This window comes from Callionymus lyra, chromosome 9 (genome assembly GCF_982586985.1).
Source record: "Callionymus lyra chromosome 9, fCalLyr1.hap1.1, whole genome shotgun sequence".
Taxonomy (NCBI): Eukaryota; Metazoa; Chordata; class Actinopteri; order Syngnathiformes; family Callionymidae; genus Callionymus; species Callionymus lyra.
Window position 1 is genome coordinate 12496480 of NC_141826.1, and position 26186 is coordinate 12522665.

General features: G+C 37.1%; 1 protein-coding gene across 2 annotated transcripts in view; it reads left to right on the forward strand.

Annotated features, from left to right (window-relative positions):
* The window catches only part of nlgn3a (neuroligin 3a), a 207340-nt gene that overhangs the window by 131216 nt on the left and 49938 nt on the right, over positions 1 to 26186 (forward strand). For both annotated transcript variants that reach the window (XM_087799797.1, XM_087799798.1), the window contains one exon: positions 2257 to 2442. In XM_087799797.1, coding sequence (XP_087655923.1) covers positions 2257 to 2442 — 186 coding nt within the window. The remainder of the gene's footprint in view (positions 1 to 2256; positions 2443 to 26186) is intronic.

Sequence of the window (26186 nt, forward strand, 5' to 3'; positions counted from 1 at the left end):
TGGCGCTTGGTGGTTATCCAGGAGTGCTGGAATTGTTCATGATGGTTCCATAAAATGTATTTTTTGTTTTTTCAAATAATAACTAAGAATAACCCTTTTAGAATTTGCTTGAAATTTGCTGATTTAAAGTATTTTTTAAGTAGTTTCCGATTGAATCCCTTTGGAGGTTTCGTAATTTTCTTTTCGAAAATAGAAAAACGCCACTTTGAAGGACACATCATACAACATAAAATCACTTTCAATAGTCCAGCCTGGAGGTAACAAAAGCATGAACGAGCTTCTCAGCAGTGGAAGGAAATGCATGATATTTTTAAATGTTAAAAAGGTGATAGTAGGCAGTCTGTGAGATTTATTTTACTTGTGAGTTAAAAAGTCCTTGTCAAAGCAAAGACCAAGACTCTTGCAGAGGCAAGTCCATTTTTGGATAGCTAGATCATTAGTTAGGGATTGTCTGAGATCTTATGGACCAAGTAGTAGAACCTCAGTTTTTTCAGTAAAAGGAAGTTTTGGGTCATTCAATAATTAATATCTGTAATATAGTACTGTATTTGTGATAGCTGATTTCTTTCATCTGGCTTCATTGACAAATACAGTTGACTGTCATCAGCATAACAGTGAAGTCTTCTTATCAAGTTCCCCAGTGGAAGAATGTAGATTGTGAATAGGATTGGACCAAGAGCAGAACCTTGTGGGACACCATAGCTGACCTTAGTGTGTGCCAATGAGAGGTGGTTGACGTGCAAATATTGCTTTCTGTCTGATGGATAAGATGAATAAGATAAATAAGATTTGTTCAGTACTATTTTTCTTTTACCAAAATATATCCAAACATAAGCTTTAAAAGCTGTTTGATTCTACTGTATCCACTTGTCCTCAGCCATTGCCCTGATTTCATTGTTTATTTAGCTCTGGCCGAAGTAAAGACTGATGCCATGTAGCGACGGGAAGTTTAATTACAACACAAAAATGAGAAACATCGTAAATATTTATGGGGTGATTGGAAAATATTTTATTTAAAACAAACTTTACTAAAATATTAACCTTAAAAAACTGATAAAATAAAGTTTCAATGCAACGTAAAAATGAACACAAATGTTAGTTATAAATTGTTAATAAAAAAACAAATTGTATTATTTTACAAACCCATTGTTCAACTATAAACCATATAAAGCTGTGTCACAGGAAGTTAGCTTCAATACAAATTTAAAATATTATGTTTCATTGCTTTGATTGTATGCGCCGTTTAATAAAGTCAAACTAAATTACCTTCTTGGCAGAGGTGTGTTTTGTCACCACACAACATTTTAGTTTGGTTGCCGACCAAAGAACATTTTACATTTCATTTTTTTGAGGCTCAATTAACCTTTATTATCTTCATGTTTTTTCTCTTTCATCAAAAGCTCTCATCATAATCCTTTACTCCAAAAATCGTTTCACTTTTTTATATATATTTTTTCTCTATTACTCTAATCTCTATAGTTCAACATGCACATTAGTCTATTCGGATTTTGGTAAATCGTGATACTCAAAACATTACACAATGATGATTTATTTTATTTTTGTAATGAGATAAAAAACAACTGCAGCAGTTGTTGTCAACTGTCTTGTGAACTGTTTAGTAACGTTGTTGCGGTGAACAGTGTCCACACTTATCCTCTCCCTGTCACCTCGGATGCTTGTTCATCGCTTTGATGGACACTCAGTCCACCAATGGGCCTTCCGGGATTTCTCGCCTTTGATCTTCTCCCCTGACTCTCGATTACCCATCATTCATCTGGGCTCAGACCTGCGATGCGGGTAGAGGGGGTTGTGTAATATGAGTTAGGATGCGCCCATGAGGGTGTTCAACTTGGACACGGTATCAGAGATTATAGAGACACTGAGAGGCTGTGATCTTCCAGGGAGGGTTTGTGTAGCTCAGACAGCAACGGTGTGTGATCTCTAATAACTCTCAGAAACATGCAGCATCCATAACAACAATACCTTCCTAAGATCACCTCTCTGTCTCTGAGTTTTCAATGATGCGAATGGCTTTCCTTCATCCGATGATGGGTGTTCAGCCGCAGAGTCATGCTATTGATTTTCCATAAGGTGCAGATGACATGTGGTCACACACACACACATACATTTTCCCAACAACCTTGTCGGATTGTAATTCTTGTTGTCACCTGCTGGAAAGGTCTTCCTCAATAAAATAAATCTGGTTGTATAGCTGACATTTTATTTAAGGCACTGGATCTTCTTTTTTTCCCCCAGGATTCCTCAGCACCGGCGATCAGGCAGCAAAAGGGAACTATGGGCTACTGGACCAGATCCAGGCTCTGAGGTGGATCAGCGAGAACATCGGCTTCTTTGGAGGAGACTCCAATCGTATAACGGTGTTTGGTTCTGGAATCGGAGCGTCCTGTGTCAGCCTGTTGACTCTCTCTCACCATTCTGAAGGTACAGCAAACATTTTTTTTTATCTATCTCTGCTGGTTAATGTTGGAAGTAAACATCAGAACTGTTGCAGTGCATTCTGGGAATTGTTGAAGCTGATCATTGTCTATTACATATAGGATACATCTGTTATTAACATGCTTCAATACACTTCAAAACATACAGTATTTATTTTGTATATACATTACACATAAAACCATTCGATTTTTTTATTAATCTTATTAGCGATTACAAATGAGCAGATATTTTTTTATTTTGTATTATTTATTTGATTTCTTTTTGATTTGTACAGAAAACTTATTTCCTATGTAAGTTATTATCATTGTTATATTATTGTTTATCTTATTTCATATAAAATAACAGCACTTATCTTATATATTCACTTAATATTCATTACTCTATATGAATAGAGTAGTGAATATTATTTAATGGTTGAATTAAAGATCACATCTGTGACATTCTTTTAAAATTGTAATGTTGTTTTCTTTTAAATACATTATAATTTTTGGAATAGTTCAATTATATAATGTGTATATAAAAAGGTAGAATGAGTTGTTTTTCTACATATTCAGTTATATATTCTAATTCCAATAATTTAAAAACTGTTCTAAATTCCAAATGTTTTAATTCATTGCCTCTTTAAATTAAATTAAAGACAATGTATTATAAGTGTTGTGTTATAACACTTGTGAAAAGAATAATTAAAGAAATGTGTAAAACACTTCTAGTAATACTACATAATAATTCAAACTTTTTTTTGTTACATATGGAGTCTTGTGTTTTCTGATCATAAAGACATGAAACATTATTTGCCGTGAGGTATTTTTAGAACAAGACACAGGCAGATTCTAGAATGTATTCATTGTATTTCAAACAAATACAACTGAAAAGCAAAACATCATGTAGCGCTCTGTCATAAAATATGTTAAATTAATGATAATAACACATTGTTTGGAGATCTATGTTAGAAGGAGAAAAAGGGTTTTAAAGAAAAGCAGTGGCACACCTTTCTCTCTCTGTCTGTGTTTTAGTCCTTAAATTCCTTTGAGATCCATATTCCATTTACACGACCGATAAGTCCGGCACACCTTAATCCCACATTTAATACCAGAAAATAATGTGTGTGACAAAATGGTGCTTGGGGGGGTGAAAAAAAAAACGGATTAAAGTTTGCCAGACATGAAGCAAAAAAATTGGCAAGTACCAGGAAGCTAATGCTAACCGGCATGCACATATTTCTCATTTAAAGGGTGTTGTTTATCTGGGGGCTTACTTAATGCTACTTCGCCGTGATTTACCGCTGTTGTCGCCCGTGTCTTTAATTCTAAATGCAGTATGTGCGCTAAACGTAGACACGCAATAAACATCGCTCACACTAATACCGCGACTCCTCCGATGCATCACTGAATTAAAGTGGAGCCCCGCTGCTTGTAGGTGTGTTCGTGCAGGAGCCGCTCCAGCTGAAATGAATGACTTGTAGCTTTAATCATCATCCATGAACGTCAACTTGTGACTGCACCCCGCAGTGGCCAGTAGACACTGCATCATCCTTTACATAGACGTATCATGGTCTCAAAGTGCGTCTTCTATTTCAGGAACCAGCTTAGCCATGTTTATATTTACATTATTATTATTATTTTAAAGCATTCAGTAAGCTTTACCTTGTTGTCATTACAAGTTGTATGTTTCCTCCTTTTATACTGTTGAAATGATTGATCTGCTCCAGTCTCAGTTTCCCAGCAAAGTATTCATAATATGCTTTCGTGTTCTCCAATTTTGCCCCAAAGTGTCACTAATTGCTTTGATTTCCTCCAATGAATGATGACTGCGTCTGAATTTTCGGTTAGCAGAGGAGCCTTTTTATTCATACTCCATAATGCTGTGCTCTGTGTACCATGTCATTATGCCGCCACTGAAACCATCTCCTCTTCCTCCTCGTAAATAGGATATTATCAAGTCTGTTTTCCCGTGAATGGAAATGTATGCCCCACTGGTGGGTTTCCAGGGAAAAAAAAAAGAAAAAGTGAGCCAGTCGGAACTTAAGGAAATTGAAAGTTAAGGCTTTCTGCCCTGCTGTGAATGTTAGCAATAGCAATCTGATTTCTCGCAGTCTCTCTCGGAGCTCAGCCCGCTGTAATTACATACAGTTGGGGACTGAAGTGGGCTGCAGGATGTGATAGGAAATGTAAGGGAGGATTTTTTGCACCTGTTTTCACCACCTCTGCTGTGACGTTCTTTCTCCTCTCCTTCCTGGTGGTCACGCTGAAGTGAAAACAGGTGTTGCTCAAGACTGTGGACACGATAAGAAACAAAAGCGCTTTGCATTTGCCTTCCTTTGTATTCAACCTGTATATTTAAATTACCATTTTATTTGTACTTATTACCATCACAACACAGACAACACTTGCTTGAAAGTCTGTGCGCTATTTAAGCTTTCATACCACGCAGATTAGAAATAAGAAGGAGATATAAAAACTGGTTGTATTGTTAAATTACTCCATAAATCAGATCTTGTGGATAATCAAGGTACAATTTGTTTACATTTTAAATGGACTTATATTTGTACTATCTTAGCTAGTATCAGTTTGTCCATTATTAGATCGATTTTATTAGTTTAATTTTAATACAAGGTGGAAACGACACTGCTAACATAGTTACCCAGTCAGGAAATCTAATTCTTGGAGGTTAAATTTCGTTAAATTAGCTCTGTTTTTGCAAGTAGGAAGTATTTTTTGATCAATTTATTAGTTTAACTACATTCTAACAAAATGAGTGTCCACAGGTAGTTTCCAGCAGATCGGCTGCCCTTAGGGTTTTTTAGGTAGAACTGCAAAATGGTGCTACTTCTAGTGTTAACACTGGTGATTCTTTTTAGATCATGATTTCATAAAATCACTTGGCAGGACATATTTCACCCCCAGGCCTTTGAGTTTCACAAATACGATCCTTTACAGATAAGAAAACATTAAAAAAAAAAAAAACTTTTGTTTATCCGTATTTTAAATAGAATTGTACATGTTTTTGATTGCATGATTATTTATAGAAAGGGTATCAAACTCAATCCCAAAAGGGGCCAAAAAGGTTCTTACATTTGAGTTTCGGTAACAGGAAAGATGATTTGGTCTCTCCGAATTTGCTTCATAATTGTTTCATAGATATAATTTGGTCGATATCTTATAGGTATAAAAACTGGCCCATTATAAGGCCGCAAAACAACTTTAACATGGATTTTGAATTAATTTATTATCAACAATCCATTGGGCCGAATAAATGACCTAACCGGCCAAATTTGGCCCTCGAGCCCTGAATTTCACAGATGAGGTTTATAGTATTTTTTTTTTCATTTCCTTCAACATCGTCAAGAGTTTCAACAGCCAAACGAACAATGGAAATGGACCCTTTTAGATTCTTTAAAAAACGTTTGATTTAATATTTGCCGAATGATTTGGATCATTGTGATGTGGTTTCAAGATGGTTTTAATCGGTGCTCACACGATAAATCGGTTTTATTGTTTCTGTTCGTGAAGAATCAAGCGCCGACACGCTCTTCAGCTCCCTGGTGTGTGGCGGTATTTAATGACAGTATTCCCACTCTAAGTGTACACACTGTTTTATCGCTGCCTTCAGAGCAAAGACTCAAACAGAGACTCTTTCATGCCTGTTGGTGGCGGAGTGACAACTTACTTCAAATGCTCGGTGCACCTCCTGAAGCCTATTTAATAAGCTGGATCCTCCTATATCATCCGGGGCCCGGAGGCCCTTCTTTTTGATTGCCTGCCCCGCCGGCCTGGCCTTGGTGGTTTCTCAGTGTAGGCGTGCCTAGGGATCCAGTCACCGGCCACATCCATCACAAGCCTCCCTCGTCTGGTTTGCGTGAAGGCTGACCAGGACGTTCCTCTCGTGAGGGCTGGATTTTCCAGCCTGGTCGATGCACTGCCTCCTCCATCTAATCTCCTCTTCACTGCACCCATCTGTCTCTCTGCCTCCGCAGTCCACACTCGCCGAGGGTGCGTCTCCCTTTCCTTGCGTTTAGCTCCGCTGTCGGCATTACGCTCTTTTATTAAGATGACGGCTTCGTCTGTTTTGTGGCGAGCCGCACATCAGAGACTCGGAAATGGTCATTAGAAGCACCATCTCTCCCAGCAGGAGAGTTATCTTGACCGCCTTATTAAATGCAGCCCAACATTTGTGTTCCCGGAGTGGGAAATATAGAAACCCATCTTCCTCTTTCCCAGGCATCAAACGGAAGCGAGTTGAAAAGGTTCAGAGTCAAGGACATTAGACAGTCCCTTGCATTAGCGAAATCTCACAGCCACTAATTGAACATGCAGATATGGCTTTCCCACTATCGCCTCATAATAATTATGATATGAAACGTAAGATGGCTTTTGCATGATCGGAATAGCAAGTGGCTCGTTTACGAGTCTCTTTTTTTTTCCTTTTTCAAAAGTTCCTGTTAATCTTAAACCACATCTTTGCATCATCATGGATTCGGGCTGAACGATTAATTGCATTTTCGATTTAATCGATTTCAATCTTTTTGACTTCCGGTCCCGTGACTTACGAGCAGTACAGCAGCAACTGTACGGCTAAAACGCTACCGGCTACCAGTGACTCAACAGCCTTCTGATATCACAACCAAACTTTTCGAAAGCTTTAATGAACACAATTCATCACAATTATCACTTTCACAATTACAAAGTAAAAACATGTGATATTGTTCATTTGATTAATCACAATATTGAGGAAAACATGGCAATTATTTTTCATAATTGTACAACCCGATCGCGGATACCTTAGTTCAAATATACAGGAGGGAAGGGGCCAGTTGAAAGGCACTGAAGGTCACTGGTTCCTCCCCCCCTTCTCTCTTCCTGTAAGCAATCAGGATAAAAGCTCCACTTGTGAGGAAGTGCTCCCGTTTTAATGGAACATTGTGGACATTAAAGACAGCTAGTGTGAGGATCCTTCATGCCAATGTCAGCTTTTATTTTTATGAAGACTTCTGGGTTATTGAGGACCATAAATGTGCATGCTAAATGCTTTAGCTGCCATCACACCCGGCGCAATACTAACCAGAGCTTTTTAACGCTCTGCAAACACTGAGAGCTCAGTGTGATCCCACTCAATTTTTAAGTTAACAAGTTCCCAAATCCATTATGAGTTTTAAAAAAAAAAAGTAGCATGGTAAGTGATTAAGTAAAGGATTGCGTTCTGTGAAATCAAAGAATGACTCCGAGGCTGGAAAGCCTGGTGGATATTCGCTTTCAAAAGAAGCTATTTATGTCGTGACTTATCACGTTATGAATATATTTGCTAAATTATTTTCTCAAACGACGAAAATGGAAACAGCTTGATATTCAGAGCCACGATTTCATGTTATATAGGTCATTCTAAGAAACTGGTGTCCATTTTATGCACTCTTTAATGTGTATGAATATATCAAAATAGATGTTGGAAGTGTTGTGAATGACATAAAAAACATGTTTCAATCTCGCTGTAGATCTGCGACTCCAGATTTTAACAACAGCATGAAATTACTTTGTGTCAAGAGAAAGTCCAGAGAAATATTTTCACCTAAATCAGGGGAGTCAAACTGAATCAGACAAGGGATAGTCGAGCCAAATGTTTATTTACCAAACTGTAACAAGTGTGAGTCTGAATGTCCTATTGTCTTTTCATTTTTGGAGGCTTGATCTATCTTAACTGTCTCTATCTACCTCTTAACTATCTCTGTGTTTTTATTTAATTATTTAATGCAATAATTCAGTTTAACTCTTATTTGAAGTCTCCGTATGATAGTTGACATCCATAATCAGTGTTCCTTATCTTATGTTAAACATCTTTACAGGTCAGTAATCAACATGAAACTGTATCATTGTCAGAAATATTGAAACTTAAAAATGTATCGATACTTAAAATGTTTTATCTCATTGTACTGATTTTCAAAAGTTACCACCCCGCCATCTGAAACTTGTTAGCATTCTTTCTTTATGGAGACCTTTTTTCATATTAATGAAATAATAATGTATAACTCTGTATAACTCGCGGTTCTCCTAGTTTGTCTGCAATTTATAACAGAGGTACATTTTTCCAGTGGGCCACATACAATGACTTTTAGGCCATATTTGGCCCACAGGCTTTAGGTTTGGCAACATTTTTATTATATTAATATTTTTAAATACTTTTTGTATTATTTAAATTTACCATTTCATAAGGGTTTCGACTATAAAAACTATATATTTGTCCTGCAAATAAAATCAATGAAACCCTTGCCGGAGCCTAGGTCACCAGAAGACTAAACCCAATTTTATGATTGACTTGCTATTATAATTTCATTGTAAAATTATCTAAACATGACATATAACCTATCATAAGGCCACAAAACACATCAGCCCTATATACAACTGTAAATACAATACTCAGCCAGCTGGTCCATTTAGAAATAAATTCGAAAAAAAAAGTTGGATTATTCCATTAGAAGAGCTTACCTTTTCAGCATTGTTATATTGTAAGGAATAAATAAAATTGTGGTCTGACACGCCTGGGTGATCTGGGACTGGAGCCCACATCAAGGGATAGTCACGGGACCCCATTTACAGGTCCCTTGTAATTATAAAAAAAACATGTTTTCCTCTTTGTTTAAATGTAGATTAAAGCAGTTTAAACCATGCATGTTCGCTCAGTTTGAAAATAGAATCAGTGAATATTAAACATCAATAAAACTTTCTTTCTTGCTGAGCTCATATTTCCTTAGACAGCGAGTCAGTGTGGTATAAAATAGGCCTAATGATGCTGATAGAGGCTGATGGCAAATAATTACACAGCACAATTACCACATTGAAATTACCATTGTAAGTATTAAACTCCTTTTGTAACATATTGCAATAAAAGGATTAATATTTAATGATACGGACATAAGCTCCCGTACCACAAACAGTAATCTCCTTCAGTGTGTGAATACGAAAGCCTTTGTCTGTAATGACCCGTGATGTTAGTCATCACATTTCCATACAAATAACGTCAGTTGTTCCATTAATCCAATTCTCTTTGCCCTATCGCATTCCCGAGGATTAACGCATTCATCTAAAACAATCATCGGTGTTGAAATACGGTCAAGTATGACAGGCTTAGTTTGAGCTTTAATCGAAAACAACGATGTCCTTTTTTTCAGCTTAAAGTGGTTTTGCAACAGATTTTTTCCAGGGAGATTTTGTCTTTCCCTTTTTTTTCCGGAGGTTCAACTTTGTCTGGTGATGTCATTAATCTGAACTGACTGGATATGGGGGGGGATATGAGAGCAGAAACAAAGTGAGATATATCATTACTCTATGTCTACTTTTGATACATAGTATAGTTAGGATTAATTGGAAGTTATTTCAAATCAAATAATTAAACCAAAGTTATGATCAGTTCACTATTTACAAGTCTAGTAGTCATGCTGGCCAATTATAAGATGTTGGTCCAAAATAGAAATATGATTGACAAGTATTTGACGAATGTCGTGGCACTTAGAAGTCAGGCAGATCATTTTGAAATGAAAAGTTGTTAATGAAGGGAAGACTTGATTCACTTTTGAAATGATGTGGCTAATTGGTTTGGAAAACTATTTTGGACATCATATGTTAAACTCTAGTGTGATGGGGCTTGCTAGATACATCATCGGTCCTTCATTTAAAAATTCAAATGGTCATATTGATATGGTCTCCTACATGATATTGTTTAAGATAAGATAAGGAAAAGTGATTATTGATTTTAATCGTTAAAGAGAGACTTTGAAAATACGAAACAAGATTGTTTCCAGTATTGTAATTGACAGTATAATATAAAATAAGATAAATATAAATATGTATGAAATAAAATCGGATTAATAAAACACAATAAGATACTATAACATAAAAGTGGACAGCTAAATAAAATTAAATACTTTAAGTGCAATTAATACGTTGATTTAAGTGCGTCTTAAATAGATCCTGGACCTCTATTGTACTCATTAGTATCTTAGTATAGTACAAAATTCTCTTATCCTTGAAATACAGTATTTACATTAGAAAACGTGCTTAAGCCCCGCCCACTGAAAAAAACAGTTTTTTCTTGTTAACCATAACCACACCCACTCTTTCATTATGGTGTTAGACATCAAGGTTTGTAACCGTGCGCCATCAATACCAGAAGTCTCGACCTCCAAGAGACTTAAAACAAAGCAGGGCGTGATTACAGTTGGCTGGAGGAGGAGTGAAGCCGTTGTTACATCACAATGGGCTTTCGTAACCTCTCGTTCGCTGATATTTCAGACGGGGGGAGCTTTATCAAGTAATAACTTCAAAACATGGTCATGATGAGGGACTTACTGCATCTTGAAGAGGAAGACCTCAACATTTGAAACATATGAGTGAGTCCTAAGAGTTGGGTTTTCACAATAGTTGTCCTTTAAATAATTAAAAATAATTGTCGGCTTCCTGTTTGATCCAGTTTGACGACCCTAATCCAGAAGTCGTTGTAAGAAAGTCTTGTTGGCTTACAACGATGTATTAAATCGGCTCATAACTCAAAGACCTTTTCATAGCATTTGGATCCGAGCGTAATGAAGAAATCTGCTGGAGAATAATCCTTACTAATGTTTCTCTGGTTATTTCATAATTAACGATGCATATTTATAGTATGTGCCTTCCCCGCAGAAAAGGGCATTGGCGTTCTGCAGAACAGCAACCTGCATGTATTTCAGCAACTGCTCTATGTATCAAACAATCCTTAGCAGATCTTCCTAAAACAAAATAGAATATGACTAAAATATAATAATATACTATTAGGTACAAGTCAGGTACAACCACACAACGTTTTTAAGGGGAAAAAGTCTCAGTTTTAGTCGTTTTAGTTCTTCTTCTTGAATGAGTATATATTTAATGACAAATTGTGAGTGCACCATGGTTTTAAATCATTAATGCCAGCATACCAATGAAGTGTGTTGCAGGATTCTAGAAGTACTTTGAGTCTCAGCCACAGACGAGGATATAAATATATAAATTAAATTTGCCTCTGAAACCAGTTTAGCACATTGAGTTGGGCAAATTAAAAAGTACCTGCTGGATTTTAGTGCACGGAAAGATAATAACGGTTCTATCGATGAACAAAATTTCAATTATCTTCGCATCATGAGAGCCCTTCCCCAAAGACAGATAATCTTATTTTTATGGCTGCTGCATATCGCTATAACAAATGATAATTAGCTTTTAGAATTATTTTTTTTCGTGTGAAGATCATGCAAGTTTTGTTAAGTGACTTGTCTAACGCACCAAAAACAAGAGACATTTTACTGAGCAGATTCCCAGTGGCAACAGAAATGTACATTGTTTCTACTTCTAAGGTCTCAGCAAATATGATCTTATATTCATGCCCTGAGCAAAATTTTGACAAATTCTTTGATAAAAATTGTACTTCATAGTTACTTCTATTGTAATTCACATACCTAAATTGTTCTGAAAACATTCACAATACAACAGACAAATGCTTCAATTAGGATCCTGTTCAAAAGGTCCATCTGGATCCAATAGGGTTTTGATAGATTCTTCATTGTACTGCTGCAGACGCACATTCAGAACGAGAAAAAAAGAAGAAATCAAACATTTATTAAAATAAAATTAAAATTAAAAAAAAATTCCACGTGACCATGGAACAGAGAGCTCTTTTCTTTTGTTCTATATATTTGCACTTTGTTCTTGTTTTTATGAAACTATCGTCCGCTGTGTACTGGAAACCCTATTTCCCAAAGGAGATCTCCAGAGGGATTATTAAATATATCTATCTATAATTGTTGTTAATTAGACAATGTTTTCGGTTTACTATATAACATTGCTAAAGCATAAACACATCATGAATGTGGTTTTGTGAAAGTACTTTGAAAATATGGATCTGGTTCTTATCTAAACACAAAATGAAAGATGGAGACATGACTATTTAAGTCCCTCAGAAGGTAAATTTGTCTCATTTGTTTGTCGAAAAACAACTTCTGGGAAACATTAGATTTAAAATTGATGAAATTGATTAAAAGGAAACACATTTAAGTAAAATTAAGTTGTTATTACTTGCTTTTTAAAAAAAATCCTATGTTATACTTTTCCTATGGGTTAAGAGATGACCGTACAATACTTAATTATCGTTGTAGGCGACATAAAATAAAAAGTTGTCTGTTAGGGCCGTGACGTTATGGTTATTGTCTTATAGATATACTCCGTGACATGAGTTACCTTGTGGGCTCCTTGCTTTTCTTTTTTCATTCTTCGACAGTACCAAGATATTCGGAACCTTCTCATATTCCTATGTACAGGAACGAAGTCAACGAGCAAGATGTGACTGTGTGTGAGAGTTCTGTTACATCATCGGTTGTAATGGTAATGTTCAATCTAGCTGTGACCTTTTGAGAGTAACATGTGTGGGTTTCCTATCTCGAACGAGACCCTCGGGATGTTCTCATCGTGGAACGGCCTCCAGGCCTATATAAGTCTCCGATGTCCCAGCGTTGCTCTTTTCTGGGGCCTCATCTGTAGGTATGAACCATCCACGCTCCTTTTTTTTGACTCCATTTCTGGGGTTGCAGAATAATGCCGCAGCGATCCATTGCCTGTGAAGTGTAAACGTCAAGAAAAAACACCTCTTCCAGACCCGGGATTTTAAATTGGAGTCGCGGGGAACAGAGAGTAGAATATCCATCTGCGGCGTTTCATGTGCAATACAGCTATCATTGTTGTGCAAATGCCTGGCGCTTCATTCTAAAGAGTTACGATGTCAAAGTTGAATACACTCAATTTCTCTGCTGTCAGCGGCTTTCACCAGCCACAGCAGCATGAAGCTAGCCCGGCGATCGCACCATTTCATGGAGAGATTCGCTTGTTCGCTGAAGAGCGTCTTTGAATCTCAGGGTGCGAGAAAAAAAAAAAGGGCCGACGTCAGATAAGAGAAAAGGGAGCATCTTGTCAGGTGCTGTATTCTTCCACCCCCAGTGACAAGTGATAATTAAACCAGAGTGGCAACCGCTCTGTGTAACAGGAACGCTTGAATTTACAAGTGCTTCTTTGTGCTTTACCAAACCATCTGAGCAACTCGGCTTTCAGGAGACGGCCAATCACAGACATATGTAAGAAATTACAATTTTTGATTTAACTTTTATTGATAGGGGGTTCACTGTAGCACTTCACTCTACCATTTACACACAGCCAAGAACTTTACAGATAGTAATGGTCTGATGAAGCTTTATGAAGCACAGTAATGTTGTTCAGAGGTCAGTAGGTGGCGCCGTCAGTTTAAAACGATGTGAGGTTTCATTCAAACAGTTGTTCAAAACAAAGGAAAATAGTGCAGAGGCCGCCATCTAGTGGACTCTGAGGATAATAACACTGCTTCATGAAGCTTCATCAGAACATCACTAGCTCAAAGTACATGAGCTTGTTTCCTCAATGGATCACAATCATAGTATTACTAAGAAACTTAGCCCTCGTCTTTTATCTGCATTGTCTAGGTCGTACACACTAGACGACGCAGGTAACGCACGACTCGATACCATGGCGATATTTGGCCCACAATATTCATTATATCAGGACACAGTAATTTAAATAAATATGGAATACTTTCTTTAGGCCACTTCAAATTATATAAACTTCTAATTACTTGGCTGGCTACGACTGGCTACGACTGGCCACGAAGCCATGAGTTTCATATACTTACTATTCATCATTACTACTCTGGTGTCTATTTAATGAGTGCAAATAATTTCACATATATAAAACCTTTTTTTAGTTGTTAATTTATTTTCATTCAGAAATAAATGTAATTAAAAAAACAATACTTATATAATATAATAAGTGATTTACAGAATGAAATGAAACACAGAACATCAACCAAAAGACACATTCTGATTACTTGTTGGTCCTTTTGCTCTTCAACTGTATATTTATTTCTGTATCACAACAAACTTTTGATGGCACTCTTTATTGTAAAGTATTATTAAGAAAATTCTTTCTTATTTACAAAATGATTTGGATTCTGAGTTCTAAGATAAGATATCATATACATTTATTCTTACCACGTTAAGATGTCACAAAAAAGATTAAATATACATATTATATTAACCCGTGAGTTATCCTAGGGTCAAGTTGACCCGATGGCCCAAAATAATTGTGTTTGTTTTATCCCTTGTGTTGTTTTGGGTCAAGATGAACTACCTTTATCACTGCACATGTACATCTGGAACCCAGAAATGGTTCACATTGACCAAAAGACAACACAAATTAAATTTGTTTTCCGGCCTTCGGGTCATATATAGAATGAAATAATGTTAATCTAGACAACAATGGATAAAATAATGATTAATTAATCAACATCACAATAAATTGAATTAAACCTTACTCTTTACGAATTGTTTTGTGCGCATCATGGTACAGATTGTAAAGGCAAAAAGAGGTGGAGGAAAAACAACAACAATACAGGTGGTTTGTCATTTATCACTCTCTGTTTTCAGCAGATGCTCGAGCCCATAAAGATTTATTTAGGTTAGAGGATGGAGTGGAGAACAGAGCCGAGGATAATCATGTAAACCCGTCCCTCCATCACACCGGGTACTTTACCTGTAGCGCTGGATCAACAATAACTGAAATGGAGCGTGGCAGCTTGAGCGACATGTGGCTCTGGTCGTCTGTCTCGTCGATATTCTCCAAGACGATATAATAAGTCCCATCTGGTGATGAATCTCGGAGATTGCTTTTGGAATCTAATCGTGGCTGATGAATGAGATGACTGCAGAGTATGTCGTTGTGGTGGTGACCTGCAGTTGTGAGTAGAGACAAAAGGCAAGTGGTTAGCTCAGGTGAACGCCGTCCTTCTAATGGATCACAAGATGTCGGACGGATATATCAAAATTTCAAATTTCACTGAATTTATACTTACCGTCATATCGACTAAGGGTCGGTTAATTTTTTTAGAGTAATCTGTTCTGTTTTAGAGTTAAAGACAAAAATGTATATTCATTTTAATGTAGCGACTGGAGCTCAACTGTCTTCGTCTTCATCTTCATCCAAAAAGGCACTTAAAAACATCCAAATACCTCAGTGGTCCTCGTCTGTAATGTCCATCTTGTATTGAAGCCATGACATAAGACATTTTTCCAAAATAAATTAAAGATCTATGTTTTAAGTTTCCGCTAAAAACACACTTAAAATATAGACTTGTTTTTTCAGAACACATTTTTATGTTGACGCTACAATAGAATGTTGTTAAGTTTATTGGACAAAGAAGAAGACAAAGATATAACTGTCATAAAGATGCTTAAGAAATATTAAAGAAAAACGTTTTAAAGCAACTAAACTATTCAGGAAAAGTGTGTTAAACTCAAGGGCAAATGCTTTCCTTTCAATCAATGTACTAAATTCAATTCAATTATATTTTAAGTGTCAAATCATAGTAAAGTCATCTCAAGACACTTTTCAGTTAAAGTACGATTATATTGGGTAGAAGAAAAACTGATCCAGGACAAAGAAAACGGAGCTCCAGTCGCTATGTTAAAATGAACTTGAGTTTTGGGTGAACTAACACTTTAAATATGTTTATTCATGTCGAGGCTTCAATACAAGATGGACGTAACAGACGAGCATTATGGAGGTATTTGGATGCTTTTAAATGTGTCTAAGTGTAGCTCCAGGCGCTACATTAAAATGAACTTGAGTTTTGGGTTGACTATCACTTTACATAAGTTTATTTATGTCGAGGCTTCAATACAAGATGGACGTTACTGACTAGCATTATGGAGGTATTTGGATGCTTTTAAATGTATATTTTTGGATGAACAACTGAGCTCCAGGCGCTACATTAAAATGAACAAAAATGTTTGTCTTAACTCTAAATAAGGAACTGATTACTCCAGTAATCCCAACCCTTAGTCAGCATGAGTGGTATGAAAGTTAAGTGAAGTTTAAATTTTGGCTGAACTAACCCTTTAACGTCAGTGTGGGTTTTATCGCCTCCATCTTCTCTTTAAGCTTTAGCTTAATTAGCCTGATGTTGCTTCTGGACTGTCTGGTCTGTTTCCTGTCTTGATTGGTTTTAATGACTCCAAGAGGGTTTTTTTTTTTGTCCATCCCGCGATGTTCCTGATTCACTTTCCAGCCGCCTTAATGCTCTGCCATTTTATTCAATTCCTTTCGCCTGTTTTCTCCTTTGACTCACTCGCCCTCCCCCACGTTTCCCGTTTGTCTTCTCACCATCTCTATTTCTCTCTTCTCGGCCTGAGTCTTTCTCTCCCTGGCACCGGTGTAAAGCATCCATTATAGAGAGATGCATGGGTGTCTGTGTGAGTGGGAGAAGAGCGACTTGGCATCCCTTCCTGCCCCACCTGCAGAGGAAGCACTGACAGCTGAGCACAGAGGGCTCAGGATCCCCCCTCCACACAGAAAACCCACCTCAACCCCCCTGTTCCTCTCCTCCGCTCGTCTCCACATCGCCGCTGACCTCCCTTCTTCCTCTCGCACCTTCTCTCTCTCCCGATCCTTCCATCTTCGTCTCTGTTGTTGCGCACAGATTGGCCCAATTTCTGCCACCTCTCGCTTGTTTTCCCACCTCACTCTATGTGAACATAATATGTCTATATTTAGACCGCACTTTTGCCTTTGGTCCTCATTCCATGTGCGGTGAATCATCGTAAAAAAAAAACAGCCGAGAGTGTCGTCGAGTGAAATCGTGTTTTCCTCGTTCGATCGCTGGGGTTGACCTTGTTTCGATGACCACGAGGAGTGTTCGCCGTTTCTGGTCGAGTCGGTAATCGGAGATGTGTTTGTGGCGATGGTTGAAAAGGAGGATCGCGTTTCACCGAGTTCAAACAATCTTTATTGGGAAGAGCGAGTGTCAAGATGCTTGGAAATTTGTAACACAACTTCAAAAAACATCACCATTCATTCACGAGTCTGTTAGTTATAAGCTCTGATTTTATTTAACATGTATTAAGGTAAGGTAAGGTAAAACTTTATTGATCCCTCAGGAGGTCTCCTTCAGGAAATTGTTTTTTTCTAATAGCCACAGAAAATACAGCAATTTTTTTCATGAAAAATAAATAAATAAATTAAAATAAAATAGGGAGACAAATCTTAACAAGACTTAAGAGACAAATCACTCTTACTGCCATTAGTTAAGATTGAAAAATACATGATCTAAAAATGAATCAAAAGTTGTAATCCTATCAGTAGAATCAAATATCTATAGTAAAAGTCACATAATATGCTTTGAACTCTAGGAAAAACCACCAGCGTGATTGTTTTGCTGTGACCGGAATGAGAGCCAGGAGTGACGCAGAAATACATTTACGACATTATGCTATTTCTTGTGTGGTTAAAGAGCACCAGATGAGCTTATAATTGTTATTTAAAGCTTCTCAGAGTTAATAAATCTTCAAGTGAAGGCTTTTGAGGACATTTTCTACCACTAAAACACAAGAGACTGCATCTCGTAGCTGGCATGGGAAAAGCTCGAGGTGCAGGTTAATGTAGGACGATGTAGCTGAGGATTGGAAAGTCTTGGTCTTTGCTGGAGGTGCTGCTACTGCGACCCTGCTCCGGGTAAGCAGAAGTAGTTTCAGTGACTTTAAAGTGAGAATTCCAAGAATTGTCTGATACCGTATTATTTTCTTTTTACACTCACCCTAATCCTCTTCCATAAATATACATATATTGAAAGCTTTTAAATGAGCTTCAAATGCTAAATTCAAGATTCAAGTTCTTCACTTATAAACTGACAAAAAGATGCTTAGGAAATATTAAAAAAAAAAAAACTTTTCAAGTGAATAAACTATTAAGGAAAAGTGTGTTAAACTCTGGCATGTCAATCAATGTACTAAATTCAATTCGATTATATTTAAAGTGTCATAGCAAAATGATCTCAAGACACGTTACAGTTAAAGTATGACTATATTGGGGAAAAGAAAAGAAAATCAACAATGAGTTTAGAGTAATAATAACGGAGAAACAGTGGCAAGGAAAAGTCCTTTTCAAACGGCAGAAACCTTGAGCAGAACTAGACTCTTTGTTGACAGCTATGACCTTCTGCATTAATTATTGGTTCTAAATTAAAGAATATTAATGTTAATTTCATTCATCTTATCTTTTGTTTACCTTTATTTGTAAACCAACTTAAATCCCCCTAAAGTGGGAAGAATAACTGTGTATCAATTAACAGCTATACAAAGTTATACACTACAATTCTACCAACAATCTCATTATTTTGTCTATGTTGGTAATAGATAGACGGATGGATGAACAGATTCCAGAAAACAAACACAATGGAAAATAGAAACATTAATTTATGCCAAATCTCTGAATCTAATCGTTCATGTGTCACCAGCATTTAAACCAACACCGCTGTTACTGTCAATCATCCGTCAAAGACGCTGCCACTACACAACCCCTGTCTATGTATGATTGATGATAATGTATCTCTCATCCACTGGTGATCAAGTTGTTGGTCACATCTCCTTCTCAAGCCTGAAGATACTGATTGAGGAGCCAAACGAGATAAACATTTATGAATTCCATCTTTCATTTGTATAAGATATTCACCCTTGCGCTGTCCCAAGGCCCAAAAATAAACATGTTTTTTTGTATTCCTTGTGTTTTCGTTGGGTAAGATGAATACCTACACCACTGCATATGTGTTTCTGGAAGCCAGGGAAGTCATTCACCTTGACCCAAGGACAACACAAGGGATACAAAAAACTATCTAAAAACTACTAAAAACTAAAAAATGTATCTTCGGGCCTATGGGTCACTTTGACCCTGAAGTAACACAAGGGTTATTCAGCTACGAGGATCTCAAATTTCCTAAATCATTTTGAAGTCTTGTACTACACATTTCAGATATTAGATAGTGTACGTAGCATTGTAAAAAAAAACATTTTTGATATGTATTCATAGCTTTGGGTCAGTGTCAGAATTTTTCCTTGAGATCAGGGATATAAAAGTTTTGAAGGTTTTTGACGGAGCGAGAGAAAAGCTCTTATCAAACTTCACCATCGGCTTCCAACAGTACCTTTGTGTGGAAAAAATATAAAAAAAATCATTTTGAAAAATCCATCTTTTCAATGAAGAGTCTGATTTGGGATTTTTCAGGTTATATGATAATTGAATTTGTATTTATTTCGTGATGAAGTACCTCACGAGGTCCTCGCTGTTGCAGTGAAACAATGTCTCCTGATAGTGATTGTGTATATTAAAAAAAAAACAATATTGTAGAAATCTTTTGATTTGGTCTCTAAACGTTTTCTCCAGTCTGCACTTTCCAACTCTTCATCTGCTGACTGGTGCAGGTTTACATCTCGCTTTCTGTCCAAATAGATATGAAACTCCCAGCTAACACACACAATAAATTATTCGCGGCAAAATAGATTTCCAAATTGTGAGAAGAATAGGTTCATGTGACAAAACATCAGTCCAATTACGCCGCTGTGCAGGACTAAGCTGGTGGGATTTGTTCCCTCTGTCTTCTTTCAGTTAGTGTGCGGATGTTAGGTATTCCTAATGTGGAGGAATAAATCTGTTCAGACAGTTACATTGTCGGGGGATTTGTCTTCCTTTTTTGGGGACAAATATAAAGTCTGCATGAGGTAAAACAAAGTATTCTAGAATGGAGATTTGCTTTAAGTGTCAGCTTAAGATTTTACTTATTAATAATAAAATGAAATACCGTCAAAGTGTGTGTGTGTGTGTGTGTGTGTGTTTGTGTCTCAGCACGCGACCACGGATTCGGAGCAGTGCAAATGTATTAGCCTTAGCTGTGAAATTTGCATAGTCTGAGCACAATGAAATCCCCAGTGAGAGGAACTTCAGCAAACATGCTGACAAGCAGGAACCTCTACTATAAAGGGCCAACATTGTGCAACCTGACAAAAAGACTAAATCTTTAGCTCTCAGGCCCGCCGGGCTGTAATAGATTTTAAGCTCAGAGAAGTAACATAAGCTATAGATCCCATTCAAGACTAAAAGAGTGTGACTCACCAAATCGAATCCCACTGTAAAATATTGCCAGTTTAGTTTTGTCTCACAACTCTTTTGTGAGAGTCTTCGTCCCGGATCCGCGGTTTAGAAGAGCCGCTTTGAAACAAGTTCAGATGATTCTGCACTAGAAAATCAATTGATTATTAGAGTTAGTGATGTACAACAGTGATCCCTAAACCCCCATTCCATTTGTTTCTGGGCGCACAGAAAGGGAAAAAAAAGGACAAGAGTAAAAGGTGTTTCATTTAAAAAAGGAAAATGGAATTTCTCTGAAGTAACATCAGCGTGTGACTCTTGACAAGTGAAAATGAGTAAACTTTAAAACTCTTGAAACAAAACCTCTGTTTAAAAGTCCTCATTGGCACTAAGTATCTAAAAGCTAGGAGACACACATATACAGAACACCATCAACTAGATCCAAAAAAAATATACATAAAAAATCATCTTGTTTTAACCAGTCTAGATCACTTGCTGATTCAGCATTTTGATGAGATGTTCAGATGGTCTTCATTCATTTAATTGTAGTTTTTTTGCAGGTTATGCTGTTGTACTTTTCCTCAACGTCAGTCTGTGAATATGCAGTTAACCGGTCCACGATACAACAAAGGTTGAGGACCCCTGAGCAGCGCAGAAACATAGTAAAAGCTTAAAAGAAGCATGTATTTAGTGCTTGTCAAAATATCTCATTTAGATTAAAATATCAGACTTAAGATGATGCATGTTGAATATCTTGAATTGGCAGATTCTTTTTTTTTTCACGTACTACAAACATACACTATTTGGTTTAGTTTGTTAGTAAAGTAGCTGTTTTTTCCAGTGTAGAAGACCAATAATGGAGGAAATGCTCTAGTTTACATGTTTTATTGTTTAAATAATCATTTAAAAGAAAAAGAGAAAATTGAAATTGAAATAACTTGGTAATTTCAATGACACTGTTTTATTTAATCAACATTACAGACTGCAGAAGACATCACTCAAACCCTTTCAGGGTCTTGGGCAGGGAATTTGCCTCTGAATTTCAAATATATATATATATATATATATATATATATATATTTTAAGTGGAAACTCTTGAGCTAAACCTGCCATACTATGAAACACATTTTATAAAATAGTATTTTTTTAATTGTTTGATTTAGTTAACTGTAGTATTAATAGATGGATGGTTGTGGTGAAATATAACATCATATAACTCGCTGTATCTCTGTATTTTCTGAAGATTAAAATCTGTTTTCTGTCAATCTCCATTAGATAAATAACTATAAAACCTAATTTAGGACGATAAAACATTGAGTATTTTTATTAAATTCACCCACTGTTTCTCAAATAGAGTAAATTAGGTCAATGGTAAAAATGAATCCAGTCTATCAAGAAGGTTACATGGGTCAAGATAATATGAATAGAGATTCATGCCTGAGGTGGGAAAATGTTTTTTGTTTCATCTTTCTTGCATAATGTGGATGTCTTTAAAAAAATTATATTGTTGACAATATGACGTAAGGCGTTTTATTTTTTTTGGAAGGAATGACATTTCATTCTGTCACTTTCCGATACACAGAAAAAGTTTAATTCCAAGTCATAAAAATGTATCCCAAGTGGCAAGCGTTTTTGTAAGAGTGAAAATAGAAAAGATTTCGGTTAAGTAAGAACATGGACCAGCTGTGGGGTTGTTTTGTGAGCCAGCTGTACCAACTTCTGTGTACTCGCCGACAAAGGGAAGTAATGAGGTGAATCTGGATACACTGACGCCACATAGGAAAGTGGGGAGAAAAAAATAAAGAACTCGCTCTTTGACTCCATGAGCATGGATGAGAGAACAAATTCAAACATTTTTCTTTATTTTTTTTAAAGTGCTTTATGCAGAGCAGTTCAGAATTCTTATCTCTCTCAGAGGTACTTATTTGGAAAGAAGAGGAACAAAAGTTTTCTCCTTCAATCACACCTGTAAACGTGTGAGTGAAGACTCTCCGAGTGGCAGCATCCTCCGCCAAGCTGCGTTGCTTCCCTCCATCAGAACAATCCTTCATTCAAACTGATTTGACAGGGAATTTGACTGCATGACAAAATACAAAAAGACAAAATGTCTGCAGCGCGAACGTGGAGGTCGAGCGGGGAGTTTGTCAGACATCAAGCATTTGACAGACTTCACGGTTAATTGAAAAATGTTGCTTTTTGATGACTGGAGATTGTGTTTTATAAAACGACAAATTGCCGCATCCATGGAAGGATCTCTCACATTTGAAATATCAACTGAGAGCACAAATCTTCTGCAGTAATTCCACCTTGTGGGATGTTACTCGTCCTGATTATGAAAGATCAGCATGAACTGATGAGGATTCTTAATGCTTCAAATGTTTACAAACACTTCATGTGATTGTGTTTTTATGGTAGAAGTGTTGACATTTAAAAAAATAATTGAGAGAAAAACAGGTTAACTGGATGCACTTAATCTTCAAAACTAAAAATATGTTTTAAGCTTTTTATTTGATTTCCATTTATCAGTCAATCCCCAATCTTTTTTTGCACCGCGGACTGGTTTAATGTGGTTTAAGAGTCACAGGCTAATGTTACTTGAGAGAAAATATCACCTGTTTTTCGAAACAAAACACATTTAAGACACTAAATCAATACAGAAACTATATATATATATTTTATTCTTTCTGTGCGGCCAGGTAACAAATGCTTCACGGCTTACACAATTAACCTACTGACTACGGCATCAAACTACTAGTAGCAGTAAAACTAGTTAGTGAGTAAAGGTGATATCAAGATAAATGTTTAATGAAATACATACATGTATATTAAAATATTTAGGTTTATATATAAAAGTGAATACAAGAGTTTTCACTGTCATGGCTACTTTGTTCTTTTTCAAATCCGTGTTTTAAGCAACACAGGGTTTATTTAGTCTCCAAAAGTCAGGGCTCATAAAAATGTCTTCCCTGGCACGATGTGCTATTCTTAGGGTTCCCCTTTGAGCCATTCTCTAATTGGACGCAATCTTGTCCTTTCACTGAAGCTCTCCTCCTCCATTTTTCTTTTCTCATCAGGCCTCTGAGTGACTGAGTTTTCCTTCTCTAGTTATCTGTGCCTGTTCTCCAGCGTGTCCCGAGACTCCTGCTCGTCGGTGAGGGCTTCATTAACTGAGGATGGGAGGTGGCAGTGGAGTGAAAACAGCTGTTTAGCAAACCGCTTGCATTGTTAGCCAGCCTTCGCCGTATGTCTAACAGCCTAAATCCATCCCCTCGCTGCTAATGGAACGCTCATTAGAAAAGACGAGGGAGACATGATGGGAAACAGCGCCGCAGTTCTACAGCCTCACCAGACTCTGTCAAGCCGCCTTTCCCTGCGGTCTCTATTAAAGAGCTGCGTGGAATAAATCCTATCTCTCCGGATCAGCCATCCATCCATTCTTGCCTGATCTCTGACCCGAGCTCCCGGGACAAACTGGGGAGTGGTTCGTTACCTGGTTTCCTCCTGGTAAACACTGATAGACACAAGGATGACATGATCCCACTGGACACGACCACAGCAAAAAGTCATCTTTGTTTTATGTTCGACAATGTTTATGAAGGCAATTTGCAGGAAAGAGAAGCCCAAGCTTGTCAAAATGTGATTCATGAATAAAGTAGGTGGGTTCAGGATCAAACCATTCCCAATGGTATGGCGTTTTATTTGTGCCTATTATTTGAGCGTGCGCAGAGTGAGATTTATTGAACGTTAGAGAGATTTTTGTTTGCTAAAACCACTTTATTTTTTGCTGGAGTAAAAATTACATGCAAACTGTCACTCGCACAGGTGCGAGCGAAACATATTCTCAGGTGCTCAAAATATTCTCAGGTGCTCAAAATTTCTATCTGCACGCTCAACAAATAGGCACAAATTAAACGCCATATTAGTGCTACTTCAAGCTAACAGAAAACTTCTATCTGCGTAAATATCCTGGTTTTACCTTTGATGTATATGATGTCTTTACTTGTAAAATAGCTTGGAGACTATTAAAACGACCCATTAAAATTCAAACATGTCCTATTACGATTAGATTAAAACCATATATATTACCGACTAAGTGATTTCAAGAATTTAGTCTCATAATGTTAATTCTACGGCTGCACAAAGGAGGGGAAAAGACCCCCATGAAAATCCAACTACATCCAATATCAATTCAAACCATCATTTATACATACTAAAGAAGGATTATTCGCATAATTTTAGATCTATTCGGCAATTTTAAACCCCATAAACTACCTGCCTCTAACTTTTTGGGGTAATTTTTTTTGTTTATTTTAAGCTATTGTATACATATTTTTGTCTTTACAGATTAAGGAGTTGCCTTAAATCAACTAATGTCTTGATTGAAGTGTTTCTTAAATAGATGTTGGAACTCTTAAGTACTCATCAATATTTATCTGTCTGTAAAAACTTTTAATTCAAATATTTAAGCATAACTACAACCACTCTGCTGTGTGAAGCATCAAGGTTTGTCACCGTGTGTCATCAATCCTGCAAGACTCCAACTCCAAGGGACTCGTTGTATAAACAAAGTGGGGCGAGATTACAGCTGGCTGGACAAGGAGTGAAGACAATTATTAAGTTATAATGGACTCTACTCTCGTAACCTCTCATTTGCCGAGATTTCATGGGGGGAAAAATTTATAAAGTAATAATTTCAAAACATGGTCATGATGAGAGACTTACTGCATCTTGGAGAGGAAGACTTCAACATTTGAAATGTGAGTGAGTCAGGAGAGTTGAGTTTTCCCATTATTTGTCCTTTAAAGTATTCTTTATTATCCTCCTAGTCACATCTTTTCCCCTCATCGAGGCGTTGTCTTGCCCTCTTATTACCATCCTCTGAGTTTGACCTTCCTAGATCTAAAAAGATGAGGCAACATCTTCAATTAATGAGCACAAATAAACCATTAAATCGTATTAGCAATTTTGAATACACGTTTAATTGCAAAAAAAAAAAGTATTTTGTCACTTTTGATGATGAGAATACATTCTTTGAATTAAAATCAATATGAGATATTTCTGATACTGCTCCGTTTTCCATCTGCTGTAAATAAAAGGAACTAGATTATAGAGTAATTGGAATTTTGGGGATACAATAGGCTCACAAATATTTATCTGCTCTCAATGGGAGTGAAATCTACATCCATATGAGTTTGCTTTCTTCTAAGAGCAAGTCCACTTATAGGTGTTGGTTCCCATCCCCGGCGTGAACAATCGACATTAAATTGATCAAAACAATGAAGTTATCAATCCACCCCAGAAGAAGTTAAATGGCGCTCGTGTTTATGGGAGCTGACGCAGTGGCTCAGGTTCCCAAGCTCACTTTCAGTGTGCGTAAAATATGTGTCAAGTGTTGTGACACCGCTTGCTGTTGAATATTTTGGAGGGTCTGAATCCAAGAGGAGCTCGCCAGCGTGCGACTCCCTGACAATTACTCCCAGCTATGCACTCTCCACACACGGAAGTCGTACCTTAACATCCTGATATTGCTTGGAATCAGGCACAAGCTTCGAGCGCACATGTCTACCACTGCCCCGGTTTGGTCACTCCCCGGGGATTAACCGTAGCGAAAGGTTGGCCTGTGTAAGTGTCCCCCATCCCCCAACTCCCCAAGCGTTCAGCTTTACCCACACGCTAACATTCACACACACATCCCAGTGTGCATGTAAGTGCACATACGCTCACACTCCTTGGGATTTCATGTGGCTA